This window comes from Stegostoma tigrinum, chromosome 9 (genome assembly GCF_030684315.1).
Source record: "Stegostoma tigrinum isolate sSteTig4 chromosome 9, sSteTig4.hap1, whole genome shotgun sequence".
In the NCBI taxonomy this organism is placed as follows: domain Eukaryota; kingdom Metazoa; phylum Chordata; class Chondrichthyes; order Orectolobiformes; family Stegostomatidae; genus Stegostoma; species Stegostoma tigrinum.
Genome location: NC_081362.1, coordinates 94,890,663 through 94,916,062, shown reverse-complemented (window position 1 = coordinate 94,916,062; position 25,400 = coordinate 94,890,663). Strand labels below are relative to the sequence as shown.

General features: G+C 44.9%; 1 protein-coding gene across 2 annotated transcripts in view; it reads left to right on the top strand.

Moving 5' to 3' along the window:
- The window catches only part of phactr2 (phosphatase and actin regulator 2), a 122,906-nt gene that overhangs the window by 79,524 nt on the left and 17,982 nt on the right, over positions 1-25,400 (top strand). The window contains exons 5-7 of one of the 2 annotated variants that reach the window (XM_048536147.2): positions 7,787-7,975; positions 15,874-16,327; positions 23,461-23,675. In XM_048536147.2, coding sequence (XP_048392104.1) covers positions 7,787-7,975; positions 15,874-16,327; positions 23,461-23,675 — 858 coding nt within the window. Of the gene's footprint in view, positions 1-7,786; positions 7,976-15,873; positions 16,328-23,457; positions 23,676-25,400 lie in introns of both variants that reach the window. The other variant, XM_048536146.2, reaches the window with a different exon arrangement.

Here is a 25,400-nt window from a genome sequence, read left to right as displayed (position 1 = left end):
CTCTATCCCAAAGAGCTATGGAAGCTCAGTCATTGAGCAGATTCAAGATGGGGACTGCTACATTTGTAGATATTAAAGATATGAAGAGTTACAGGGATGGGGCAGGAAATAACAATGAGGTAGAAGATCTATCATAATCTCATTGACTGAGGGCTGAATGGCCTCCCCCTGCTCCTAATTAGCATGCTGTTATAGCACGGAGAGTTGAGCAGAGTGTTAATGTTGTTGCTTTAATAGAGTAGACAAGGAGAAACTGTTTAGAATGGCACCAAGATCAGTAACAAAGAAAACAAAGTGTGGAGCTGGATGAACACAGCAGGCCAAGCAGCATCTTAAGATGCTGCTTGGCCTGCTGTGTTCATCCAGCTCCACACTTTGTTATCTTGGATTCTCCAGTATCTGCAGTTCCCATTATCTCCGTAACAAAGAAACACTACTTTCAGACATTTAGCGAAAAGACCAGTGAAGGAAAGATCATCGGAATTTTTTTTATGCGACAGGTTGTAAGATGTGAATAACCAGTGGAAGCAGGTTTTCGTAACTGGAACATTACCACTAGGCCATGTTCCAATTCTCAGGTTAATGAGTCTGCATGAGTTATCCAGAGATTCTAATGCTCTGGGGGCTGACTCCACAATGGCGAATTGTTGAAAATTAAATTCAATTAAAATAATCAGGAATTGAAAGATAATCCCCTCACAACAGTGATCAGGCCAATTGTGATTAATTATTGTTAAAGACCTCTCTGGCTCACTGAAGTCCTACAGGGAAGGAAATCTGCCATCTATATCTGGTCTGGTCTCCATGTGATTCCAGACCCACAGTAATATGTTCTGATGAAGGGTCACCGGACCTGAAACGTTAACTCTGTTTTCTCCTTCACAGATGCTGCCAGACCTGCTGAGCTTTTCCAGCAACTTTGTTTTTGTTCCACAGTAATATGGCTGACACTAGCCTTGCAAACCATTCATTTCAAGGGCAATTGGGGATGGAGAACAAATACTGGGCCTTGCCAATGTTGCCCATATCCTATGAAAGAGAGAGGTTTGTAGGATTATTGTGCGAAAGCAGGCGGTGTGGGGTGACATTGGACAGCTTCCTGGGCTAATTTACCTCCTTCTGTGCTACATTATTTTGTAAGTCCGTGAGGGTTTTGGAGTCAGATGGTTTGACAGGTCAGGGCTGTAGGAGACCAGAAGTCACATGACACCAGGTTATGGTCCACCAGGTTTGTTTGAAATCACAAGAGTCCAAACCATGAGAAGATGAATTCAAATTCCATGATCAGAATTTGAAAACTACATCTGCTGATGTATCACTGATATTGGTGGCCATGACAATGGAACAGTCACGTGTTGTAAACTCCTCACCTCCCTGTTTGTCAGGGAATGCAGGCTACTATCGCATTGTGTGACTTCAGCTAACACCAATCAAGTTAGGCTGTTTTAGAAAATAGAAAATCTTTGTCCAGCTCCTCTGGACAATGAGACATGAACAGTAAATTTCCAACCTTGCCAGCACTCCACTCAAGACAATGAGCAAGTTGCCTGATTATCACTCTGTTCAAGCTCTGTCTGTCATTGACCTTTGAAGGGTGCCCAAAGGAGGCCTCACTGTCTGTCTTCACGTACCGCTGGCACTTGCGTTAATACCGAAACTGGCAGTCGATGGATAACTCCCCTTCCTACCTTGTGCCACCTGAGGAGTCTTTTACAATTCATTTTTGGGGAGTAGACATCACTGACAAGCCATCATTTATTGTCCAATGCTCAGATCAGAGTCACATATAGACCAGACCTGGTGAGAACAACAAATTTCTTTCCCTAAAGGACGTTGGTGAACCAGATGGGTTTCTACACCAGTTAACTGTGGTTACCATTAGACCAGTTAACTGTGGTTACCATTAGACCAGTTCCATCTTCCAGGTTTTATTGAATTCAGATTTCACCATCTGCATGGTAGGATTTGAACCGATGTCTTCCAGGTATTATCCTGGTGTTTGGATTATCACTCCAATGGCATTACCATAGTGTCTTCACTTCCTCATCTATTGCTAGCAGACTGAACCCTCTTGAACATGAAGAAGATCATAATTGGAGGGAGCGTCACTGTGGGGAGGAATGAAATAGTTTCTCAATGCCTATTAAACAAAACAGGATAGCATGCTCATCTCCCTGAGGCACGACAAGGCACAGAGCAACATTAGAGTTCAAGAGAGCTTAAGATGACAGAACCCTTAGGAGGCAGTGATCATAATTTGATGAATGTACTCTGCAATTTTGAGAGAGAGAAGATAGAATCAGGGGTAATGGCATTATAGCTGAATAAAGGCAACTATAGAGACATGAGGGAGGAGCTGGGTAGAATTGACTAGGAGAGGAGCCTAGCAGGAAAAACGGTAGAACAGCAATGGCAGGAGTTTCTGGGAGTAATTCAGGAGATGCAGCAAAAATTCATCCCTAGGAGAAAGAAGCATGGTACAGGGAGGATGAGGCGACCATGGCTGACTAGGGATAGCATAAAAGCAAATGAGAAAGCACACAATGTGGCGAAGGGCAGTAGGAAACCAGAAGATTACAAAGCTTACAAATACCAATAGAGGGAAACAAAACAAAAAATAAGGACGGAGAAGACTAAATATGAGGGTAATGAGAATAATTAGTTTGCGTCAGTCTTCACAGTGAAAGACGCGAGTAATATCCCAAAGATTCGAGAGAGTCGGGGGGGGCAGAGCTGAGCTTAGTGGCCATCACCAAGGAGAAGGTGCGAGTAAAACTGATTAGCCTGAAGGTGGATAAATCACCAGTATCCAGATGGATTACACTCTAGAATTGTTAAGGAGATAGCTGAAGAGATAGTGGAGGCATTAGTGGTGATCTTTCAGGAATCGCTAGAGTCAAGGAAGATCCCAGAGGACTGAAAAATTGCTAATGTGTGACATCCCTGTTTAAAAAGGGAGTAAGGCAATGATGGAAAATTACAGGCCGATTGGCCTAACCTCGGTCATGGCAAGACTTTAGAGCCCATTGTGAAGGATGAGATTTATGAATATCTGGAAGTGCATGGTAAAATAGGGCTAGGTCAGCATGGTTTCATCAAGGGGAGGTCATTCCTGACAAATCTGCTAGAATTCTTTGAGCAAGTAATGATCAGGTTAGACCAAGGAGAGCCAGTGGATGTTATCTACCCGGACTTCAAGAAGGCCTTTGACAAGGTGCTACACAGGAGGCTGCTGAGTAAGATAAGGGCCCATGGTGTTAGAGGCAAGATACTAGCATGGATAGAAGATTGGCCGTCTGGCAGAAAGTGGAGAGTCGGGATAAAAGAGTCTTTCTCAGGATGGCAGCCGGTGACAAGCGATGATCCACAAGGGTCAGTGTTGGGACCACAACTTTTCACTTTATACATTAATGATCTAGATGAAGGAACTGAGGGCATTCTGGCTAAGTTTGCAGGCGATACAAAGATAGGTGGAGGGACAGGAAGTATTGAGGAGGTGGGGAGGCTGTAGAAGTATATGGACGGGTTAGGACAGTGGGCACAGAAGGCGCAAATGGAGTACAATGTGGGCAAAGTTTGAGGTCGTGAACTTTGATAAGAAGAATAAAAGCATGGGCTATTTTCTAAATTGGGAGAAAATTCAGAAGCCTGAAGTGCGAAGAGACCTGGAAGTTCTAGTCCAGGATTCTCTCAAGATAAACTTGCAGGTTGAGTCAGTAGTTAGGAAGACAAATGCAACTATGGCATTTATTTCAAGCGGACTTGAACATAAAAGCAGGGATGTACTGCTGAGGCTCTATAAGGGTCTGGGCAGGCCACATTTGAAGTGTTGTGTGCAGTTTTGAGCTCCATATCTCGGGAAAGATGTACTGGCCCTAGAGTGGGTTCAGAGGAAGTTCATGAGAATAATCCCAGGAATGAAAAGCTTAACATATGAGGACCATTTGAGGACTCTAGGTCTATACTCAATGGAGTTTGGAAGGATGAGGAGGGATCTAATTGAAACTTACAGAACACTGAATAGCTTGGACAGAGTGGATGTTGGGAAAAGAATTCCATTGGTAGGAGAGACCAGGACCCAAGGGAACAGACTTAGAGTAAAGACCTTTTAGAACAGAGATAAAGAGAAACTTCTTCAGCCAGAGAGTGGTGAATAATGGAATTCACTGCCACAGAAGGCTGTGGAGGCCAGGTCACTGAGTATATTTAAGACAGAGATAGATAGGTTCTTGGTTGTTAAAAGGATCAGGGGTTACGGGGTAAAGAGGGAGAATGGGATTGAAAAACTTATCAGCTAAGATTGAATAATGGAGCAGACTCGATGGGCTGAATGACCTGATTTCTGCTCCTGTCTTGTGGTATCAACATGAGCCAGAGTCTGAACTATACAAGGTCATAAGGTGCTTTATATTATAACGTCGTGGGTTTAGATCTTTATATGTAAATATAATCACTACATCCATATGCCTTGCACATGGCAATGATATCTGTGGGTATATGTTGGTGTTTGATCAGTTGCGTTATATGTAAAGTATGGAATGTGGGCCGTGACGGAGAAGATTCCATAGTTTAGGATAGAAGCTGGCTGGAACAGCTGGATAGGGGATCCATACTGGTGCTTTTTGTATATATTCCAATGACCTTCATAGAAGCATACAGTATGGAAACAGACCCAACCAGTCCACACTGACCATGTTCCCAAACTAAACTAGTTACCCTTGCCTGCATTCGGCCCATATTCCTCCAAGCCTTTCCAGTTGATGTTCTCATCTGCATGTCTTTTAAATGTTGTAACTGTACCTGCATCCAGCAGACCAGCCACTCTGTATAAGACGTTTCCCCTCATGTCCTTTGTAAATCTTTCTCCTCTTGTCTTAAAAATATGCCCCCTAGTTTTGTAGCACCCTGCTCTAGGGAAAAGACCCTTGCTGTTCACTTTGTCTGTACCCCCCATGATTTTATAAACCTCTACAAGGTCACCCCTCAACCTCTTACATTCCAGTGGGAAAAAGTCTTAGCCTTTTCAGAAGTACTAACTTGCTAAGCTACATTCCACATGACTCTTAGATTCCCAGGTGGTGAGAAATTGCTGCGCTCGGATGCCATGTAGATGCCACCAGTGATTAAGAGGCATGTATTGTTTCAATGCGACTTTGTTCTATGAATAAGAAGCTGCTAACACCCATTGCCTTGTGACTCGTTTTGTGATTAGTCAGCAAGATATCATCACACACGCTCAGAGTTGCTGGCAATCCTTGTTGCCAAATCGTGATTATCGGGTCTGATCTGGAACGATCCGAGAAACAGCCTACACGTGAAATTAGAACATTCCAGAATTGTTCCCTGCTGGTTGAACTATGATCGACTCTTCTCACTCAGCAACCATTTTATTTTTAATTTTTGTGAGATGAATGATTCAGCTTCAGAATTTGATTATCAAGCTTTCCCAAATTACCACAGCCAGCACAAAACTCACCCCTTCACGTGCTAGGTGCCAACTGGTAACTGAAAGCTGAGAATTAGGATCCTCTGTGGCATCAAATCCACATTCAACAGAGAGTGGCATCTAGGAGCCCAAACAAAACTGGAATCAAGGGTATCAGGAGGCAAACTCTCTGCTGGTTGGAGTCATGTTGACTGTGGTTGTTGGAGGTCAGTCATCTCAGCTCCAGGACATCGCTGCAGGAGTTCCTCAGGGTAGTGTCCTAGGCCCAACCATCTTCAACTGCTTCATCAATGACCTTCCCTCCACCATAAGGTCAGAAGTGGGGGTGTTTGCCGATGATTGCACAGTGCTCAGCACCATTCACTTGGCAAGCAGGAAAATGGGAGGGGTGGGACTGTGAATCTGTTAAGTGAGAGCACCATAGCCTGAGTGATGGTGCCTGCTGCCAGTCTACCCACCAATGCCACAATTTGTGGGCAGCTGTGGATAGATGAGTTGGGCTGGCTGCAATTAATGTCTAGTTAGGGTCTCTTCCTGACATTGCCTTGATTGAACAGAAAAGATCCCAAGAGGATTACCCTAAATAAGTATGTTGGCAGTTCTAACCCCATTGGCTTGGAGGGCTGGTGGGGAGGTGTTTAGGTACCTGTCTGTCCATGGAGACTCCTCCCCCACTTCACATCTACCTCACACCCCCCACCAGCCTCCTCTGCCCCTCCCTCCCAACCACAGAGATCTCACACATACCTAAATCTCTGGCTCCAACGTTGAACGCCACACTTTCCATACTCACTATGGCCACTGCTTCTAACTGGCACTGCCAGCATGCAGACTGACAGCACCCTGAGGCAGGACATCTTCTTAAAAATTGATGGAATCCCATCTCCCCCTCCCTGCCCCCCCCCACCCCCATACCAACTAGAAGGCCGTCATGTAAACATTTAAAGTTCGATGAGCTGGCTAAGTGGAACTGGGCTCATTCCAAGAATTTGTTTGATTGCATGAGTGAAGCATGTAAATTCTGGACCCAGTACCTCCTGCCCATATGCAGCAAGACTTGACAATATCTAGAGTGGAACCCATAATTGATACGTAGGGTGCGTGCCATACACATTCCAGACAGTGACCACCTGCAACAAAAGAGAATCTAACCATAGCTTGTTGGAGTTCAGTGGTGTTACCATCACTGAATCCCTCACTATCAATATCCTGGGGATTACTATTGACCAGAACCTGAACTGGACCAGCCACATCAGTACGATGGATACAAGAGCAGGTCGGAGGCTGGGAATTCTATTGTAGGTATCCCATTTCCTGACTCCCTAAAGCCTATCCATCATCTACAAGTCAGGAGTGTGATGGGATATTCCCCACTTGCCTGGATGGGTACAGCTGCAACAAGTTTGATACCACCCAAAGTAAAGCAGCCTGTTCACCCAATAGACCACATGCAACCTTTACCCCCTCTCCCACTGACACACAGCAGCAGCATTATGTACCAAATGCAAGAAGCAACTTCACTAAAGGCTCTTTTAGCAGCACCTTCCAAACCCATGACCACTTCCAACTATAAGGACAAGGCCAGCAGACACATGGGAATACAGTGACCTGCAAGTTCCTCTCCAAGCCACTCCCCATTCCTGATTTGGAAATATATCACCGTTACTTCAGTGACATTGAGTCGAAGTCCTGGAACCTCCTCTCTGACTGCATTGTGGGAGAGCTTGAATCACTGGGACAGCAGCAGTTTGGGAAGGTAGCGAGCTTCAAGTTAGAATTACAAGACCAAAGCCTAGAGAGCTTCATTCCATGGTCCGAAGCAAATAAAATGAATTAAACATTTTTAAATCTCAGATGCTCACTGAAAATAGGACAGGTGCACGGGGCCTTAGGATGTCCATGTGGAAAATGGAAAAAGTAAATCTGTATTTTAACATCAGAAGGGACAATGGTGTAGAGGGCATTAAGCTGCAGCTGAACAAGTTGATGCATTTATTGAGCTGGGGGACTGAACTGTGTCAGCCTGATGGCCCTCTTCTAATCCTGGGCAGTTATTTCCTGTTTTTTGTGAAAGACTTAGTGATAAGAGTGGCAATGGGAAGCAAGATTTCCATTCTCCAGCACCTTCACAGAGGAACTCAGTGCTTCATAATAAACAGCAGTCAGGCTTATTACAACTTCTGCCTTTCAAGGGAAATGATTACAGCCTTCACTGTCAGCAGCTTCACTCAGTGATCAATCAATGGGTGTGACTAGCACCTCCTGCAGGGCACAGAGGTTATAGCTTTTCTTTATCTTGCCTTGTTTTCTTTCTGCTTCAACTGCTCTCTTATCCTGTAGAAACACCAGAAGGCTGCCTTGTTTCTCAGGAAGCCCAGCCATCACCGTTGCTGGTGCCCCATCTCACTGTGTCCACTGTCATCCCCACTGCTGCTGAAGAAGATGAAGGTGTTAAACCAAGCCCCCAGCCTGTGTTGAAGTGCCTGGCTGTGCCTCCAAAACCAATCTGCTGGAGCAAGAATGCGGAGCGTAAGTTGCGTGCTGATGTTGCTAGCGATGTGTTGCTTATGCTGAGAATCCTGGATGATTATGTCAATTTTCAAAGGAGAGACAGAGACAGAGAGAGAAGAAGAGACAATGAGAGCAAGGGAGATAGCCTAGCTTAATTTCTAACCATTAAGTTAATACAGTGCAACCATTTGTTGTTCCTCTTTATTATGAGCAGGCCTATTATAATCAGTAAGCAAATTGGATTCTTACTCAAAACCTTTACTGCATGGAGTTTCTGAGTTAGGGGACGCAGAGCTGCAAATTCTTTCCTTAAGATTTTCTGTCCCTGTAGAGAATGACCTTTTAAGAAGTCTTTTTGGAGATCTTTCTGTGCAGTTTACAGAACATGATACGAAAGTGTCTCCTGTTATAAATTATCTAACTGCGTTTGTGGGGGAAAAAATCCATCAGGTACAAGCCCAATTTGCTTGATTAGTGTCACTGGATTCAGTATCCACTCCTGCCAGCCAGCAGCACCTAGCGAATGCATTGTAAGAACTCCCTGAGACTACATTGACAGCACACTTGCGCCCCGCCCCCCACCTTGAACTCTGTCACACAGAAGGGCAACCGCACCAATTGCATGTGAACACAGTTTCCTTCAATGACACAGAGCCACCCTAAACGAGGCAAAGAATGAAACAGCATTGATGGAGACCATTCAGCCCATCATGTCTGTGCTGTTGATCAAAATAGCGTACACTCACATGTTCTGATCCCACCGTGAATTCTTTTTTCCTCTCCTTTTGGAAAATTAGAATTGAACTGGCTTCTCCCACAAATCTGGACCATGGATCACCATTCTTTTACTGTCACCACCTCAATTCTCTCCTGTAGCAAGGGTGGCCACAGCTCAGTGCCACCATCTCAAGGATAACTAAGGAAAGGCAGTAAACAACAACATTGATATCTCTATCCCAAAAAGAAATATTTACCTCTCTTAACAGTGTGTCGTTGTGAATGACAACTAAGCCTAATTATGCGTAAAGGCTGAACTTGCTTTAAACAAAAGGCAAGGTATTTATTGCAGAGAATGAATGATTTTCCCTTCCATAAACCCGCCTCAGCTTCTACTTTTGATGGATGTGATTAAAGTATTTAAATTAGCATGGAAACATCTTCGCTTTGTCTTGCTTTGGGTTTGTTTGGTTTTGGCTGATTATGCAACCTATTTTACAGATCAGAAGACATAGGATGAAAATTAGGCCATTTGGCTCATTGGATCTGCTCCACTATTCATTAAGATCATGGCTAATATGAGAATCTGGATGTGAGTTTGCTCGCTGAGCTGGAAGGTTAGTTTTCAGATGTTTCGTCATCATGATGATGTTATCCAGAATGGTGACGAAACATCTGAAAACAAACCTTCCACCTCAGCGAGCAAACTCACATCCAGAAACTCAACCTGAGCTACAAATCTTCTCAAAACTCGCTAATGAGAATCCTCAACTTCACTTGCCTGCCTTTTCTCTTACAACCCTTGACTACAAATCTGTCTGTCTCAGCTTTAACCCAGCGTCAACGGCTCTCTGCAGTAATGAATTCCACAGACGACCACTCTCTGAGAGGAAAACTTCCTCCTTTTATTGTTGTATAAACTGGGTGACCCCTTAATCTGAAATTACGGCCTCTGGTCCAAGCCTCTCCCACAAAGGGAAAAGACTTTTCTGCATTTATCTCTTAAGCACCATCCCCTGTTAAGGATCATGTATATTTCAATAAGTTTGCCTCTCGTTCTTCTATATTCCACTGAGTTTCGGACTAATCCACTTGACTTCTCCTCATTCCCTCCAGATCTGGGATTAACCTAGTAAACGTTCTGTGTGTTGCCTCAAAGGCCAATTAGATAAAGGAACCAAATCTTCACAGTGTTCTAGCTGCAGTCCAAATACTGCCTTGAATCGTTTTAGTTAAATCTCCCTATTTTCATATTCCATTCCCATTGAAATAAAGGCCACCATTCCATTTGCCCTCCACTGAATTTTGATGCCAGCTTTCTGTGATTAATTCACAAGGCCTCCCAAATCCCTCTGTGCTGTGGCCTTTGGCAGGCTTTGCCCATTTAATTTACTTAGTCAGCTCTTCTCTTCCTGCTAACTGGCAACACCTCCCTCTGTCCCCCACTAGCCACCTTGCTGGCAGTTTATCTCCTTTTTGTTTCCTACAAAATTTTGCCCAGGTCACTGTTTCCTCCACTACCCCAGCTAAAAGCTCAGTTTTTGAGGCTTCGCAAGATGTTACTCGAAACCAATGTGCCATCAACCATCAGCACAAAGACAGGCTTTCATTCCACAGCATCTTTAAAACTTGCCTCTCAGAAAGATTTTGCTAATTCTTTACTGAGTACCCCTCCCATCCCTTCCTCTTCAAGCTCAATTTCTTGAGTTCAGACTGTGTTCTAAGCAACATGTAAATCACAGGATCCCTACAATGCAGAAAGAGGTCATTCAGCCCATCAAGTCTGCACCAACCCTTCGAAGAGCATTTACAAATATGTAAAGTACACCTTCACTTTTACAGCATAACTATTACAGTTGCTACTTTGTTCTCTGTTTAATCTGGTGAGCTCCTTTGCAAGCTAGCCTTGGAAAAAGTTGACAATTTCATGTGCATGATGAAGCTGATATTTTGTTGGATAAATTTTGAGGTATCTCAATCCTATTCCCTGTACCCCATCATCCTCCAGCATTGAAATGGATTATGATTCAGGGGACTTTTTATTGAATAACTGACACTAGTCTTCAGGAATGGTAAGTACAGGGAAACACCAGAGGCAGAACAAGAAACTTCAGTAGATTATTGGAAGCAACTAACCAAAGCCCCATCAGCAAATGGGATTAAAGAGTGATGAGAAATGGACCAAAATAATATTGCAGGTAGGTAGGATCACTGAGCCGAAAGTCATTTTCTATGTAAAAGTGTTACAATGTTATGCGTCAATTGAGGGAAAAATAGAAAGAGCTTTATTCACTATCCATCCCACGCTAAACTCTGGAAGTACTTGGCTGAGAAGCGGAACTCCATTTTTACCGTGTGCTGCTGGATATATTTCGAATGAGTTAACTTCTTTGATAATGCACCGTATCAGACTTTATGACTGCATCACATTAACTAAGAAAGAGCTTCTGCGTTTCACAACATCAGCATCTCCCAAGATTTACACACACAATCATAGATCTTCTTCAAGCCCAGAGACTGACTGTGGTAATGTAGAGCTGGATGGTCAAAGCTTATGTTTCTCATGTACTTCTGTGTTACAAAATCCCCATGGGCCCCCTTTTAACAAAAGTATATTTTTCTGTATAAACGAAGTTACAAAATTAAACAATTTCACTTATTGTTGTATTTACAACTTGACTGTCTTTCGCTTCTTGGACTGCAATTTTCTTTTATTCTCCACTCTATAGCTGACCAGAGAATCTCACACAACAACTCTTACACTTTGCAAAATAAAAACCGAAAGAACTCCAGTTCTGAGGAAGGGTCACCAGACCCGAAAGGTTAACTCCGATTTGTTTCTTCGCAGATGCTGCCAGACCTACTGAGCTTTTCCAGCAAGTTCAGTTTTTGGTTCCTTACACTTTGCAAGTTGTACCCATGAGATATGAACAAAGAGGAGATGTTGGCCATTCAGCCCCTCAAACCTGCTCCTGTATTCAATAAGATCATGAATGATCTGATTGTTAGTTTATTTGTGAGCCTACCCCTGATAATTTAGACCCCTCTTGTTTACCAAGAATCTATCCAATTCTGCCTTAACAATATTCTTGCCCTTTCCTTCCACCTCCTTTGAGAAAGAGAATTCCTAAGACTTTCAACCAACCCTTTATGAGAAACAAACTTGGCCTCATCTGCTTTGAATGGTGATCCCTAATTTTTAAACAATGACCCTGAGTTCTACATTCACTGCCAAGAGGAAACGGCCCCTCCAAATCTATCCAGCCAAGACCCCTCAGGATCTTCTATCTTTCAATCAAGTTGCCTGTTACACTTTGAAATTCCAGTGGCTTCTTTCTCAGCTCTTTCCTATAAAAAAAGTAGATTTGATACTGGGCACAATTCACATGCCCCAGTAGAACAGCTGATAACCCAATTGCTGCTTTCCCCATTGATGTAAAATCTAAGAACCAAGAACAAAGAACAAGGAAAACTACAGTACAGGAACAGGCCCATCGGCCCTCCAAGCCTGTACCAATATGCTGCCCTTCACAACTAAAACCCCCTACCCTTCCAGGGACTCTATCCCTCTATTCTCATCCTATTCATGTATTTATCAAGACACCCTTTAAAAGTCACTATCGTATTTGCTTCTGCTACCTCCCCGCTGGCAGCGAGCTCCAGGCACCCACCATCCTGTTTGTAAAAAAAAACTTGCCTCATACATCACCTTTAAACCTTGCCCCTCGCACCTTCAACCCATGGCCCCCTAGTAACTGACTCATCTACCCTGGGAAATAGCTTCTGACTTTCCAGTCTGTCCATGCCCTTCATCATCTTGTCGACCTCGTTCAGGTCATCCCTCAACCTCCTTCATTCCAGTGAGAACACCGCAAGTTTCTCCAACCTCTCCTCATAGCTAATGCCCTCCATACCAGACAACATCCTGGTAAACCTTTTCTCTACCCTCTCCAAAGCCACCACATCCCTCTGGTAGTGTGACGACCAGAATTGAACACAATATTACAAATGAAGCCAAACTAAGGTTCTGTAAAGCTGCAACGTTACCTGCCAATTTTTAAACTCAACGCACCAGCCAATGAAGGCAAGCATACCGTTTGCCTTGTTGACTACCTGTTCCACCTGCATTGCCACTTTCAGTGACCCGTGTACTGTACACCCAGATCCCTCTGTCTATCAGTACTCTTATGGGTTCTGCCATTTACTGCATATTTTCCATTTGGATTAGACCTTCCAAAATACATTACCTCACAATTTTTCAGATTAAACTCCATCTGCCATGTCACTGCCAACTCACCAACTGATCTGTATCCAGCTATATCCTTTGGTGGTCCTCATCGCAATCCACGATTCCAGCAACTTTCGTGTCATCGGCAAACTTACTAATCTGACCAGTTACATTCTCCTCCAAATCACTTATACATAATACAAACAACAAAGGTCCCAACACTGATGCCTGAGGAATGCCACATGTCACAGCCCTCCATTCAGAAATGCACCCTTCCACTGCTACCCTCTGTCTTCCATGACCGAGCCAGTTTTTTTTTAGCCATTTTGGAAGCTCACCTCTGACCCCATGTGGCTTTACCCTCTGTATCAGCCTGCCGTGAGGAACCTTGTCAAAGGCCTTACTGAAGTCCATGTAGACAACATCCACTGCCCTACTCTCATCGATCATCTTCATCACTTCTTCAAAAAGCTCAACCAAGTTAGTGAGACACGACCTCCCCTTCACAAAACTATGTTGCCTCTCTCTAATACACCCACTTTATTTCCAAGTGGGAGTAAATCCTGTCTCGACGAATCCTCTTCAGTAATTTCCCTAACACTGACGTAAGGCTCACCGGCCTGTAATTAGCTGGATTAGCCCTGCCATCCTTCTTCAACAAAGGAACAACATTGGCTATTCTCCAATCCTCTGGGACCTCCCCTATAGACAGGAAATAGACAGATTTCCCTCCAGGTCCCAGCAATTTTCTCCCTTGCCTCAGTATTCTGGGGTATATCCCATCAGGCCCTGGGGACTTGTCTACCTTAATGTTTTTCAAGACCCCCAGTATCTCCTTCCTTTTGATCTCAGTATGACCCAAACTATCTACACTCCCTTCCCCAGACTCATCATCCACCAACAAAAGCAAAGTTGCTGGAGAAGCTCAGCAAGTCTGGCAGCATCTATGAAGGGAAAAGCAGAGTTGACGTTTCGGGTCTGGTGCCCCTTCCTTAGAACATCAGCATACATCAAATCCTTCTCTCTGCCGAATACTGATGCAAAGTACTCATTTAATATTTCGCCCATTTCCTCTGGCTGCGCACATAAATTCCCTTCCCTGTCCGTGAGTGGGCCATCCCTCTGCCTGGCTACCCTCAGGCTCTTTATCTATGTATAAAAAAAAACCTTGGGATTTTTCTTAATCCTGTTGGCCAATGACCTTTCATGACCCCTTTTAGCCCCCCTGACTCCTTGCTTAAGTGTCTTTTGACTTTTCTTGTATCCCACCCTTGCTTCATATGTTCCCAGCCTCCTAGCCTTGATAAATGCTTCCTTTTTCTTTTTGATCAGGCTTACAATATCTCTTGTTATCCAAGGTTCCCTAAATTTGCCATACTTATCTTTCATCCTTACAGGGACGTGCTAGTCCTGAGTTCCCATCAACTTATACTTGAAAGCCTCCCACATACCAAATCTTGATTTGCCCTTAAACATCTGCCTCCAATCTACAATTTTCAGTTCCTGCCTAATATTTTTATAATTAGCCTTCTCCCACTTTAGCATGTTCACCTGACAACTACACCTATCTTTATCCATCAGTCCCTTAAGTGATCACCATTCCCAAGCTGCTCCCCTACTGAGACGTTGACCACCTGGCCAGGCTCATTCTCCAATACTGGGTCCACTATGGCCCCTTTCCTAGTCAGACTATCTACATGCTGTTTCAAGAAGTCCTTACAAATTCTGGCCCATCTGCACCTCATGCACTAAGTGAGTCCCAGCCAATATATAGGAAGCTAAAATCACCTGTGATAACAACCCTGTTATTTGACATCTTTTCAAAATCTGCCTACATATCTGTTCTTCTATCTCCTGCTGGCTGTTGGGAAGCCTGTAGTAAACCCCAAACATGTTGTGAGTGCACCCTTTGTGTTCCTTAGCTCTACCCCTATTGGTTCAAATCATGCACAATTATGTCATAACAGTATGTAACACCCACATTCATGATTCACCTCTCGATAATTAAGTGGCCGTTGTAGTTGGCTGGTATTGTTCTGGTAACATGGAACATGTACACAGACACCAAATCCATGTCAACATTTTCCAAACTTGTGGAGTATCTGTCACCATTCGTCAGATGCTCTGGGTGATTGCTGCTTTATGAGAAACATGAAGTAAACTTATTATAAACAAGGACGTGACCCGCCACCCTTCCATCTGTCATCACTGCACCCATCAACCACTACCGAGCCTCCTTTTCAGACCAGTTTAATCTCTGCACATCACGCAAAGCCTGTTCAAACTCAAAGCCACCCTGACATTCATGGCATAGAAACCCTTCATTGACAAAATATCTTGGCTCTCACAACCCTGACTCAAATTCTGATTGTTCGATTGATTTTTCAGCCTTTCTCTGTTTTTGGTGGGTCCCTTGAATACTCTTGCAGCTGCCCCCACTCCCCTCTCACCAACCTCCACCCCAACTCACCCCACCCCACCAAACTCTTGATTGAGACCCCCAGAAAGTAGAGAAGCACATCAGGCAGTTTTACGCACAACAGACTCCCACAGAGGATGGTGGGATTAACAGCTAAATACTCTGTCCCATGACGTTCAGTTAGGAACACATAATGGCTCCATTTTCAAGGAGACCATTACTGCACCCTGGGACATTTCACACCTGAGTCTCAGTTGAACACACTGGCAGTGCAGCATTACTCAACTCTGTGGAAGCCTGTAGATGTAGTTTGAAACCACAGTACTCTGAGTCCGAAACAAGATTGCCAGCCATTGAATCACAACTTAGTGACCCCCAAGGTTTTGTGTATCCACTGCATTCTCTATCTGATGAGAGAAAGGTTCTGGGCCAGTGTGCAAATCATTTTACATTCATCCATCCATCCATATGTTTACTGTGACTGGTTAGCAAACAGTTTTGCAGAATGTTTAATTTGTTCATTTGGTGATTGATGTCAACTCTCGCTTCCAGACGAGGCCTGCAATTTGAAAGTACTCCCCAGTTTGTTGTCATCACCTCATTCACCATCACAGTTTCATTCAGAGGTGAACACTGATCAAGTCCAAGACCCGTCACACTTCCCAGGCACGGGGGACATGCACAGGAGTTCTGGAAAACATTCTGACTTTCCTACTCAACCTCAGTCTCTGCGACCGAGTCAAAGCGACTCCTTTGGGCTCCCAGATATAATGCACCCGGTGCCAGAGCCTGGAGACCACGATGAGAAGACAAAGGCCAGAACTGAAAAATCGGAGAGAGCCGCTGATCAACAGGTTGATCAGCCTGACCTATCCCAACAGCAGAGCGTTAAGAAGGGAGCTTCCCCCACTCTGCCTGGAAAGCCTGACGTTAATGATAGAGAAGGAAATATGTCTGACCTGCAGGCAGAGAAAGACCTGAGAGCAGCTGAAGAAGCAAAGAAGGGGTAAGTCCACAAAACCTTATAGTTGGAGCTGTTGAGTTGTCACAGCATATTCCCAGGTGGAATACATGGGGTTGGTTGTCAGAGGTAAGAGGGAGTACAGAGGAGATTCACCAGGAATGTTGCCTGGGATGGAGCATTTGAGCAAGGAAGAGAGTCTGGAAAAAAGACAGATTGTTTTCTTTCGAGTAGGTTGAGCAGGAACCTGATAGAGGTGTATACGATTGGGAGGGGCAGGGACAGGGTGAAGAGAAAGCAGCTGTTCCCCTCAGTTGAAGGGTCACTAACAAGGGCACATAACGCTAAGGTGATGGGCAGAAAGTTTAGAGAGGATTTGGAGGAAATATATTTTCACCCAGAGAGTGGTGGGAGTCTGGAATGCAGTGCCTGAGAAGGGGGACTGAGGTGGGAAACTTCACAGCCATTAAAATGTAATCCAAGAATGAGCAGTGAATTGTCATAGCATTCAAGGCGGTGGGCGTAGTGCTAGAAAATGGGAGATTTAGTGTCGGTTTATGTCAGGAAAGACTCAATGGACCAAAGGGCCTCTTCTGAACACTCTGATTCTATGATTTCTGATTTAGCGAAAGTTAGAGCAGATGATTGACGCAGACAGGTCACAGTTGTTCAGAGCCCCAGTAGGTAGTCCCATTGGTGACACTTTTGGGAATTGATTTCAGCTTCACTATTTGCGATAGTGGGTGTTGACCTCATGACCTGAGGGGAAGTAAATAACCATTAGCCAGCTAAAGAAAGCTTCACTCACACTTTCACAACTTAGAAAATCATAAAGCACCTGACGTCCAACAAAGTATTTTCTGAGTCCAGTCTCTGTTGGATTGTAGGGCATTGAAACAGTTGATGTGTACACAGAAAGCTCCCACAAACAACCACACAGTGATTGGAACAGGGGTAGGTGGATCTCATTTACTGTGAGATCCTTGATTGGGGTTGATAACTTGGGCCCGTCAGGGAGCCATGGCTGACAGATATAAACAGGGGATCCAGAGTCGCCTCATTCTAGGGACTGGCTCTAAGCTGCTGTACAGAGGCCATGTACTGTGCACATGTACATAAATGATGTGGAGATGCTGGGGTTGAACTGGTGTGTACAATGTCAGAAGTCACACTACACCAGGCTCAACAGGTCTGTTTGAAATCACAAGCTTTCAGACTTCACCTGACGAAGGATCAGTGCTCTGAAAGCTTGTGATTTCACATAAACCAGCTGGACTGTAGCCTGGTGTTGTGTGACCTCTGACCTTGTAAATAAAGGGTGAGCTGGTGACGGGACACTGACCTCTGCGCAGTTATTTCAAACAACAACAACAAAAAAAAGACCAGAAATCAACTGTTCTGATGTTCTTGGTAGGGGAATGAACATTGTCTCAGGACAGCAGGGAGAAGTCTCCTGATCTTCCTTAAATTAATGCTGGAGAGTGGTGAATTGGCCTCTGTTTAGGGACCCTTTGGAACATCAGGCAATGCAGCACTGTACCAATGAGCACTGAGTCAGAATGAGCATCTCTATGACATGTACAAGTCCCTGGAGTCCGCCTCTGAGCCAGTTCAGTTCTACTAGATCAGATCCTACAGAGAACTGCAGATGTGATTGGATTTCCCCCAATGGCATTCTCCATTCACCGAAACCCTTGAGTAACTAGACCTGAAACTCAACTTGACCAGCCACATTTTTTTTTCTTCCCTTATCCTTCAATGGGAAGTGGGCAACATGTCAAGCCCAGGTTTTGTTACCCAATCCATAACTGTCATGGTGACTGGAGCAGTTCAGAGGCTGAATATATTTCAATGACTGAACTCATCTCCTGACTCCCAAACCTGTCTACCATCTACAATGCCCAAGTCAGGAGTGTGATGGAATACTCCCCACTTGCCTGGATGGGTGCAGTTCTAAAAAACTCAATAAGCTTGATACTATCCAAGACAAAGCAGCCCACTGGATTGACACCACATCCACAAACATCAACTCCCTCCAGCAATGACGCTCAGTAGCAGCATGTACTATCCACAAGATGCACTGCAGAAATTCACCAAAGATCCTCAGACAGCACCTTCCAATGTTAGAGCTCCACATCCTGAAAATAAATGACCCAAAGCCAATCCGTTACCTATGACACAGCAGGGATTAGTGACAAGTCTTGATCATACTTCTGGGGAAACTACTGATGTTTTAAAATTCAACCTTCCCAGACTCTTCAGTGATGTAGAAATGTACGTGAGCTGCGGTAAATGTCTGAACGATTTTTGCAGTTTTGAGTAAAAGATGTTGATCCAGGTTGAAGAATGAATAAATTGTAAACAGCACCCCCTTCAGTACCTTCTCATAACTATCAGTAACAAGAAAATCAAAACGAATGTTGTTTCTTTGGAAGCACTGAGAATTTGAGGCGGCAGAGTCAGCCTAGCTTTCATTGGAAATGCTGTGAACCATATAACATGACATTCCACATTAAGCAGAGGTTCACCTGCACATCTGCCAATGTGGTATACTGCATCCACTGTACCCGGTGCGGCTTCCTCTACATTGGGGAAACCAAGCGGAGGCTTGGGGACCGCTTTGCAGAACACCTCCGCTCAGTTCGCAACAAACAACTGCACCTCCCAGTCGCAAACCATTTCCACTCCCCCTCCCATTCTTTAGATGACATGTCCATCATGGGCCTCCTGCAGTGCCACAATGATGCCACCCGAAGGTTGCAGGAACAGCAACTCATATTCCGCCTGGGAACCCTGCAGCCATATGGTATCAATGTGGACTTCACCAGTTTCAAAATCTCCCCTTCCCCTACTGCATCCCTAAACCAGCCCAGTTCGTCCCCTCCCCCCACTGCACCACACAACCAGCCCAGCTCTTCCCCCCCCACCCACTGCATCCCAAAACCAGTCCAACCTGTCTCTGCCTCCCTAACCGGTTCTTCCTCTCACCCATCCCTTCCTCCCACCCCAAGCCACACCCCCATCTACCTACTAACCTCATCCCACCTCCTTGACCTGTCCGTCTTCCCTGGACTGACCTATCCCCTCCCTACCTCCCCGCCTATACTCTCTCCACCTATCTTCTTTACTCTCCATCTTCGGTCCGCCTCCCCCTCTCTCCCTATTTATTCCAGTTCCCTCTCCCCATCCCCCTCTCTGATGAAGGGTCTAGGCCGGAAACGTCAGCTTTTGTGCTCCTGAGATGCTGCTTGGCCTGCTGTGTTCATCCAGCCTCACATTTTATTATCTTGGAATTCTCCAGCATCTGCAGTTCCCATTATCTCTGAACCATATAACTGTGTTTGATTGTCAGCACAGGGTTCCAGGGAACTGGCTTTAACTGGATGTAGGCAACGTCACGTGAGTAACATTGGGCAAGCCTTTTCCCATTTCAGTTCTACTGCACGTTAACAGTTTCACCGTGGAACTCCAGTATCAAGGGGAATCTGCTGTCCCTACTTCAAAAGGAGCCATGTATGGAGGCACAGAGGGTAGGATTATCAAAAGTGAAATAAAACGCAGCACTTGCAGAAATGCACCTACTTCAATCATCAACATCAAATCAATATTGCCAGTTGCTGATGTTCCTATGACAGCACCAGAATGGAAGCAGTGGCAGAAGCCTAGCTCCCCTGGGTGAAGGGCTGATCTCCTGATTGAATCCTTTCACATTATAACTCTCCTGGAGGTCAGGAGATGTCAGCCCTTGCTCATAAGTGCTCTAATATCCTACAGTTCAACCGTTGTTCTGCCAAAATTAAAACAATGAATTTGCAAAAGCTGACATTTGATCTAAGGTCCAAAGTTTGTGGATGGGGTGTCAATCAAGACTGGGGGAGGAGAACGAGAGAGAGGGGGATCTGCTAATGAAAGCTGAACTGGGTGATGGGTCAGGGGAAGTTGTCCAAAAGAAGCAGATTTTGAGCAGGAAATGTAAAAGAGGTCTATTTGAAGAAAACTTCCCAAGAGCTGAGATGCCGTGTGTTGAAAGAGAGGGAGGATGAGAGTTAAGGAGCTAAAGAAAGCTTTAAGGAGCACTGCAGACTCTGAATTGAGGGTTCTGGGAGGATATTGAATGCCTCTCAAAGTTTAATTCAGTAGCCAGTGGCTGTTCCCTGTTTTCTGCCACTAGTCTTTTTTTCTGGAAAATGGCAGCTTGTGCATGGAGACTTTGAGCCCTATAACTTGGTGATAGGATGGTATGTTTCTGTTCTTTGACCGTGTCAGCAATAACCTCGATCATCAGCAAGCTTCTAATTGTGATCTTTAATGGAAAACACAAGTTCTGTTTTTCAAATAGAATAGGGCTCTGTATTTTTCAAAAGCACTGGAGAAACATAACCTACTGAGTTCCTCTGGCACTTCTGTTTTTATTTCAGATCTACAATGTCTGCACTATTTGGCCTTTTATTTTGCTGTATTTTTCAAGAACTAATAGCTGGTCATGCCTTCAATTCTCTGTTGTGGTTATTTTTAACGATTTTGCAGAAGTGGCCCAGGGTCACTGTGAGTTAAGCCAGCAGGCTCAGCCCTGACACAGAAACAGAAGTTGCTGGAAAAGCTCAGCAGGTCTGGCAGCATCTGTGAAGGGAAATAAACAGAGTTAATGTTTCAGGTCTGGTGACCCTTCCTCAGCCCTGAGTTGGTTATCCTTCCAGCCAGGGGTGCCCTAAAGCTTACACTGCATTTTTTTAGTCTTCACACTGGTCAAATTTCTTTCCTCATTTGTCTTCCCTTATGTACAGGAAAAACATTTTGATGAATTGTGCCTGAACCTTAACTTGTAATGAAGGAAGTAATTAAATTCATTTTAAATTGAAGAATATATTGCAGAGCTGTGGGGAAAGAGCAGGGCTGAAGGGGATAGTTCGAAAGCTCTTCCAAAGGAGATGCAGAGGGCTGAATGGCCTCTTTCTGGGCTGAGAGTCCACCTAATGGCAGGGAAGCCATGCTGTGGACCACCAGGAGGTTGTCCCTGAGCCTCATCTAAATCTGTCTCACCACTTCCTGGGTGCTTGTGAGAGAGGAGTGTGTTCAATCCCAGGGTGGGTAAGCCTGCATTTGGATGGTAAATTCCCAGAGGGTGCAGCGTAGCTGACCGCGCGGTGAACCAGATGTGAGCCCAGGATGGGCCACACATAGATATTTCAACATTTAAATAACTTTAAGGCTAAAGGGATGAAAGTGCACAGGGAGAAAGCTGGAACAGGACATTGCGTTGGGTGGCTAACCGTGATCATACTGAATGACAGAGCAGGCTTGAAGGGCTGAATGGCCTACTCTTCCTCCTGTTTTCTGTGCTACTCACCCTTTCAGCAGTGTTTTTGGCTGGCTAGGCCAGATCCACAACCTGAGCAGAGGGACCTCAGGCTCCTGAGAAGGGGTGACAATTTCCAGTGAAGGCCCATTAGCAGTGATGAGGCCTCAGAAAGGCATTTTACACATTTGGCCCAGTTTTGAATTCAGCACATTTTTAGACCTCTTGACTCTCTCAAACTCTGCTTGAATAAACATAATGCTAGAGGATCCCTTCAGATAAGCTCCTGCCACTCCGCTGGCCCTGCAGCCCTCCCACCCCGCACAACCAGCCAGTGAAACATCCTATTTCTTGAACACCAAAGCTTTCCCTAGCTGTTAGGGAGACCAGAACATAGCAAGGATAGGCCATTCACCCCCTCAACCTGATGCACCATTCTGGATTGTGACTGATCATCTGCTTCAGTGCTACCTCACTATCCCTTGATGATATTAGTATCTTTTACTTTCATTCACTGGATGAGGGTTTTGATGGGTAGGCCAGCATTTATTGCCCTTCCGAGCTGCACAGAGGGCAGTTAAAAATCAACCACAATGCTGTTGGCCTGGAGTAATGTATAGGTTTCGGGCTAAGGTTAGGCCAGACCAGGTAAGGATGGCAGTTTCCTTCCCTAAAGGGCATTAGTGAACCAGATGGGGTTTTCCTGACAATCAACCATGGTCTCATGGTCATCATTAGACTCTTAATTCCAGATTTTCAGTGAATTCAAATTCCAACATGTGGTGTGGTGGGAATCAAAGTGGGTCTCTGGATTAACAGCCCAGTGATAATACCACTAGGCCATTGCCTCCCCTACTCAAAATCTCTGTCTTAAACATGTTGAATGATTGAGCTCATGCAGCTCTCCGGAGTAGAGAATTCCAAAGATTCACCAGCATCTGCGGAAATTCTTCCTCATCTCATTCCTAAGTGGCCTGTCCTTTATCTTGAGACTATGTTCTCTGATTCCAGACACCACAGCCAGGGAAAACACCTTTCTGCTTCCAGCATGCAAAAACCTTTAAGAATCCTGTAAATTCTCTTTGAGATCGCCTCTCATTCTTCTAAACTCTGGAGAATGTGGGCCCAGCTTCCCCAATCTCTCCTCATAGGACAGTTCCATGATCCCAGGATTTAGTCTGGTGAACCTCTCCTGCTCTGTCTCTGTGGGACGTACGTATTGAATATGTACTTATTTACTGATCATATACAGAAGTGCACACAGTCCCCCAGATGTGGTCTCACTGAGCCTTGATATAATTGGTAAATGGCATCTTTCCTTATGTATTTAAATCCTTTTGCAATAAATGCTAACATCTCCAAGGCTCCTGAATTGCATGTTGAACTTGCAAGGCTAAATTTCAGTGACAAGGTAACCTAGATGCCTTTGGACTTCCAACACTTTCTAGTCTCTCACCATTTAAGACAAACTGCACCTCCATTCCTCCTATAAAGAATCCTACCCAACAATTATCCAAATTATATTCCACAGTCTTGCCCACTCACTCAACTTGTCTAAGTCTGTCCACATCTTCTTGACCAGCCACATTCCCAGTATGTTTTGTGCCATATGCAAACTTGGAAGTATTGCACACCCCAAGTATTGATATAGACTGTGAACAGCTGAGTGGCATGAAGATTGGACTATGATTCTTGGACATTCCAGCTGGGTCCTAGAACACTGAGGACCCTAAAGGGGTGGTATGTGCCTGAGCTGTAGGACTGCCATTCTGAGTGTGGTCGGGGTTATGTGCACTGGTGCACTCAGGTATATGATGTCCGTGCTGGTATTTGATGCCTTGTCTCATTTTAACCACATGTCCCAATGCTGTCTTTGCAGCAGTAGCTGTGATGAAGTTGACATAAGTGAGAAGTCAGAGACCGCTGCGAGCCCTCTCACCAAGAAGACCCACGTCCAGCTCGACAGTTCCTCCCTTGTCACTGTCATTTCCAATGTAGGCTATCGGGAATCTCTGGCGAGTGACTCTGATTCTGACAGCTCGCTGCAAGACAAGAATGAATCTGATGAATCGGACGAAGACGAGGAATGTTTAAACAGTAAGAACTTTGATCATTAGGCTCCTGATAACAAAAACAAAGTTGCTGGAAAAGCTCAGCAGGTCTGACAGCATCTGTGAAGGAGAAAACAGAGCTAACGTTTCGGGTCCAGTGACCCTTCCTCAGAATATTTGGCTCCTGATAACATTTGGTACAGTGTAGCGTCCATAGGAACAGGAATTCATCATCCAGCTCCTTTTGCCTGTCCCACCTTTCAGTTAGATCATGGCCAATCTGCCTCCTGACTGCATTTCCCTGCCTTTATTCCAAATCTATTAATATATCCACCCAACAAATATCCGTCGATCTTTAATGGTGAGAATGAGCTGTAGGTTACCTCAGCTAGCTGGATTGCAATGTAGAATGATACCAACAGTGTGGGTTCAATTCCTGCACTGGCTGAGGTTACCATGAAGCGCTCTCCTCAACCTGTCACCTCGCCTGAGGCGTGGTGACCCTCAGGTTAAATGACCACCAGTCATCTCACTCTCTAGTGAGCAAGCAGCCCTATGGTCTGGTAAGACAGTGGTGAATTTACCTTTATCTAATGGTGATGTTTTCAATTGACTCCCACCCTCAAGGGCCTTTTTTAAGGGAGCTGGAGGGGAGAAGGATCGAGAGTTTCATAATTCTGTAGATCTTCAAGATGAAAACACGTTTCCTGATATCACTGCTAAATGATCTGTCCAGTAAAGACTGATCAGGATGTTATACATCAAGCTTCTTATTAGTCTTCCAAACCTCAGTGGGTGTACACCTAGCCTGTCCAACTTTTCTTCATTGGATAGCCCACTCATTCCAGTCTGAACATTTAACATGCTTCCTTAACATAAGGTGACCAAAACTATACACATTACTCCAGATATGAGAGTCATTGACTAGGCTGACATTTATTGTTCATCATTAATTGCCGAGGGGGCAGTTAAGAATCAGAACATTGATGTAGGTCCATCCCCTGTAAGGATGGTAGCTTTTCTTCCATGAAAGTCATGAAGGGTGGCACAGTGGGTAGCACTGCTGCCTCACAGCGCCACGGACCTGGGTTCCATTCTACCGTCAGGTGACTGTCTGTGCGGAGTTTGCATATTCTCCCCGTGTCTGCGTGTGTTTCCTCCAGGTGCTCCGGTTTCCTCCCACAGTCTAAAGATGTGCAAGCTGGGTGGATTAGCCATGCTAAATTGCCCGTATTGGCCAGGTGGTTAGCCGTGGGAAGTACAGGTTTACAGAGCGAGGGTATGGGGGAGGTAGGTCTAGGTCTAGGTGGGATGTCTTTTGGAAGATCAGTGTGAACTCGATGGGCTGAATGGCCTGCTTCCACACTGTAGGGATTCTCTGATCCGCAGCTGTTTCTCTTAATGAGGTGCCCCGACCTAATCTTAGACGTTAGCGTACACTATTGAGATCTCTCTGACTAAGGTGGAAACGTAACCGGAGCTGTGTGAAATAATTGGTGGAAGAACAAGAGGAAGATATTTAACTCCCTCTCAGACTGGTCCACCATTTAATTATGATGGACTCCATCTATGCTGCACTCCCTCAGAGGTAATTATATAATTTGATCTTGTCGTTGTGACCTTCACTTGATCCCTGGGGGAGAGAGAGTTCAAGATTTCCATTCCCCTTTGTGTGCAGAAAAGCTTCCTGACTTTGGCCCTAATTGGCCTGGCTGGCTGGGTGTGTTCCTGGACTCCGTTGCCATGTGGAGTTTGCATTCCCTGTGTAAAC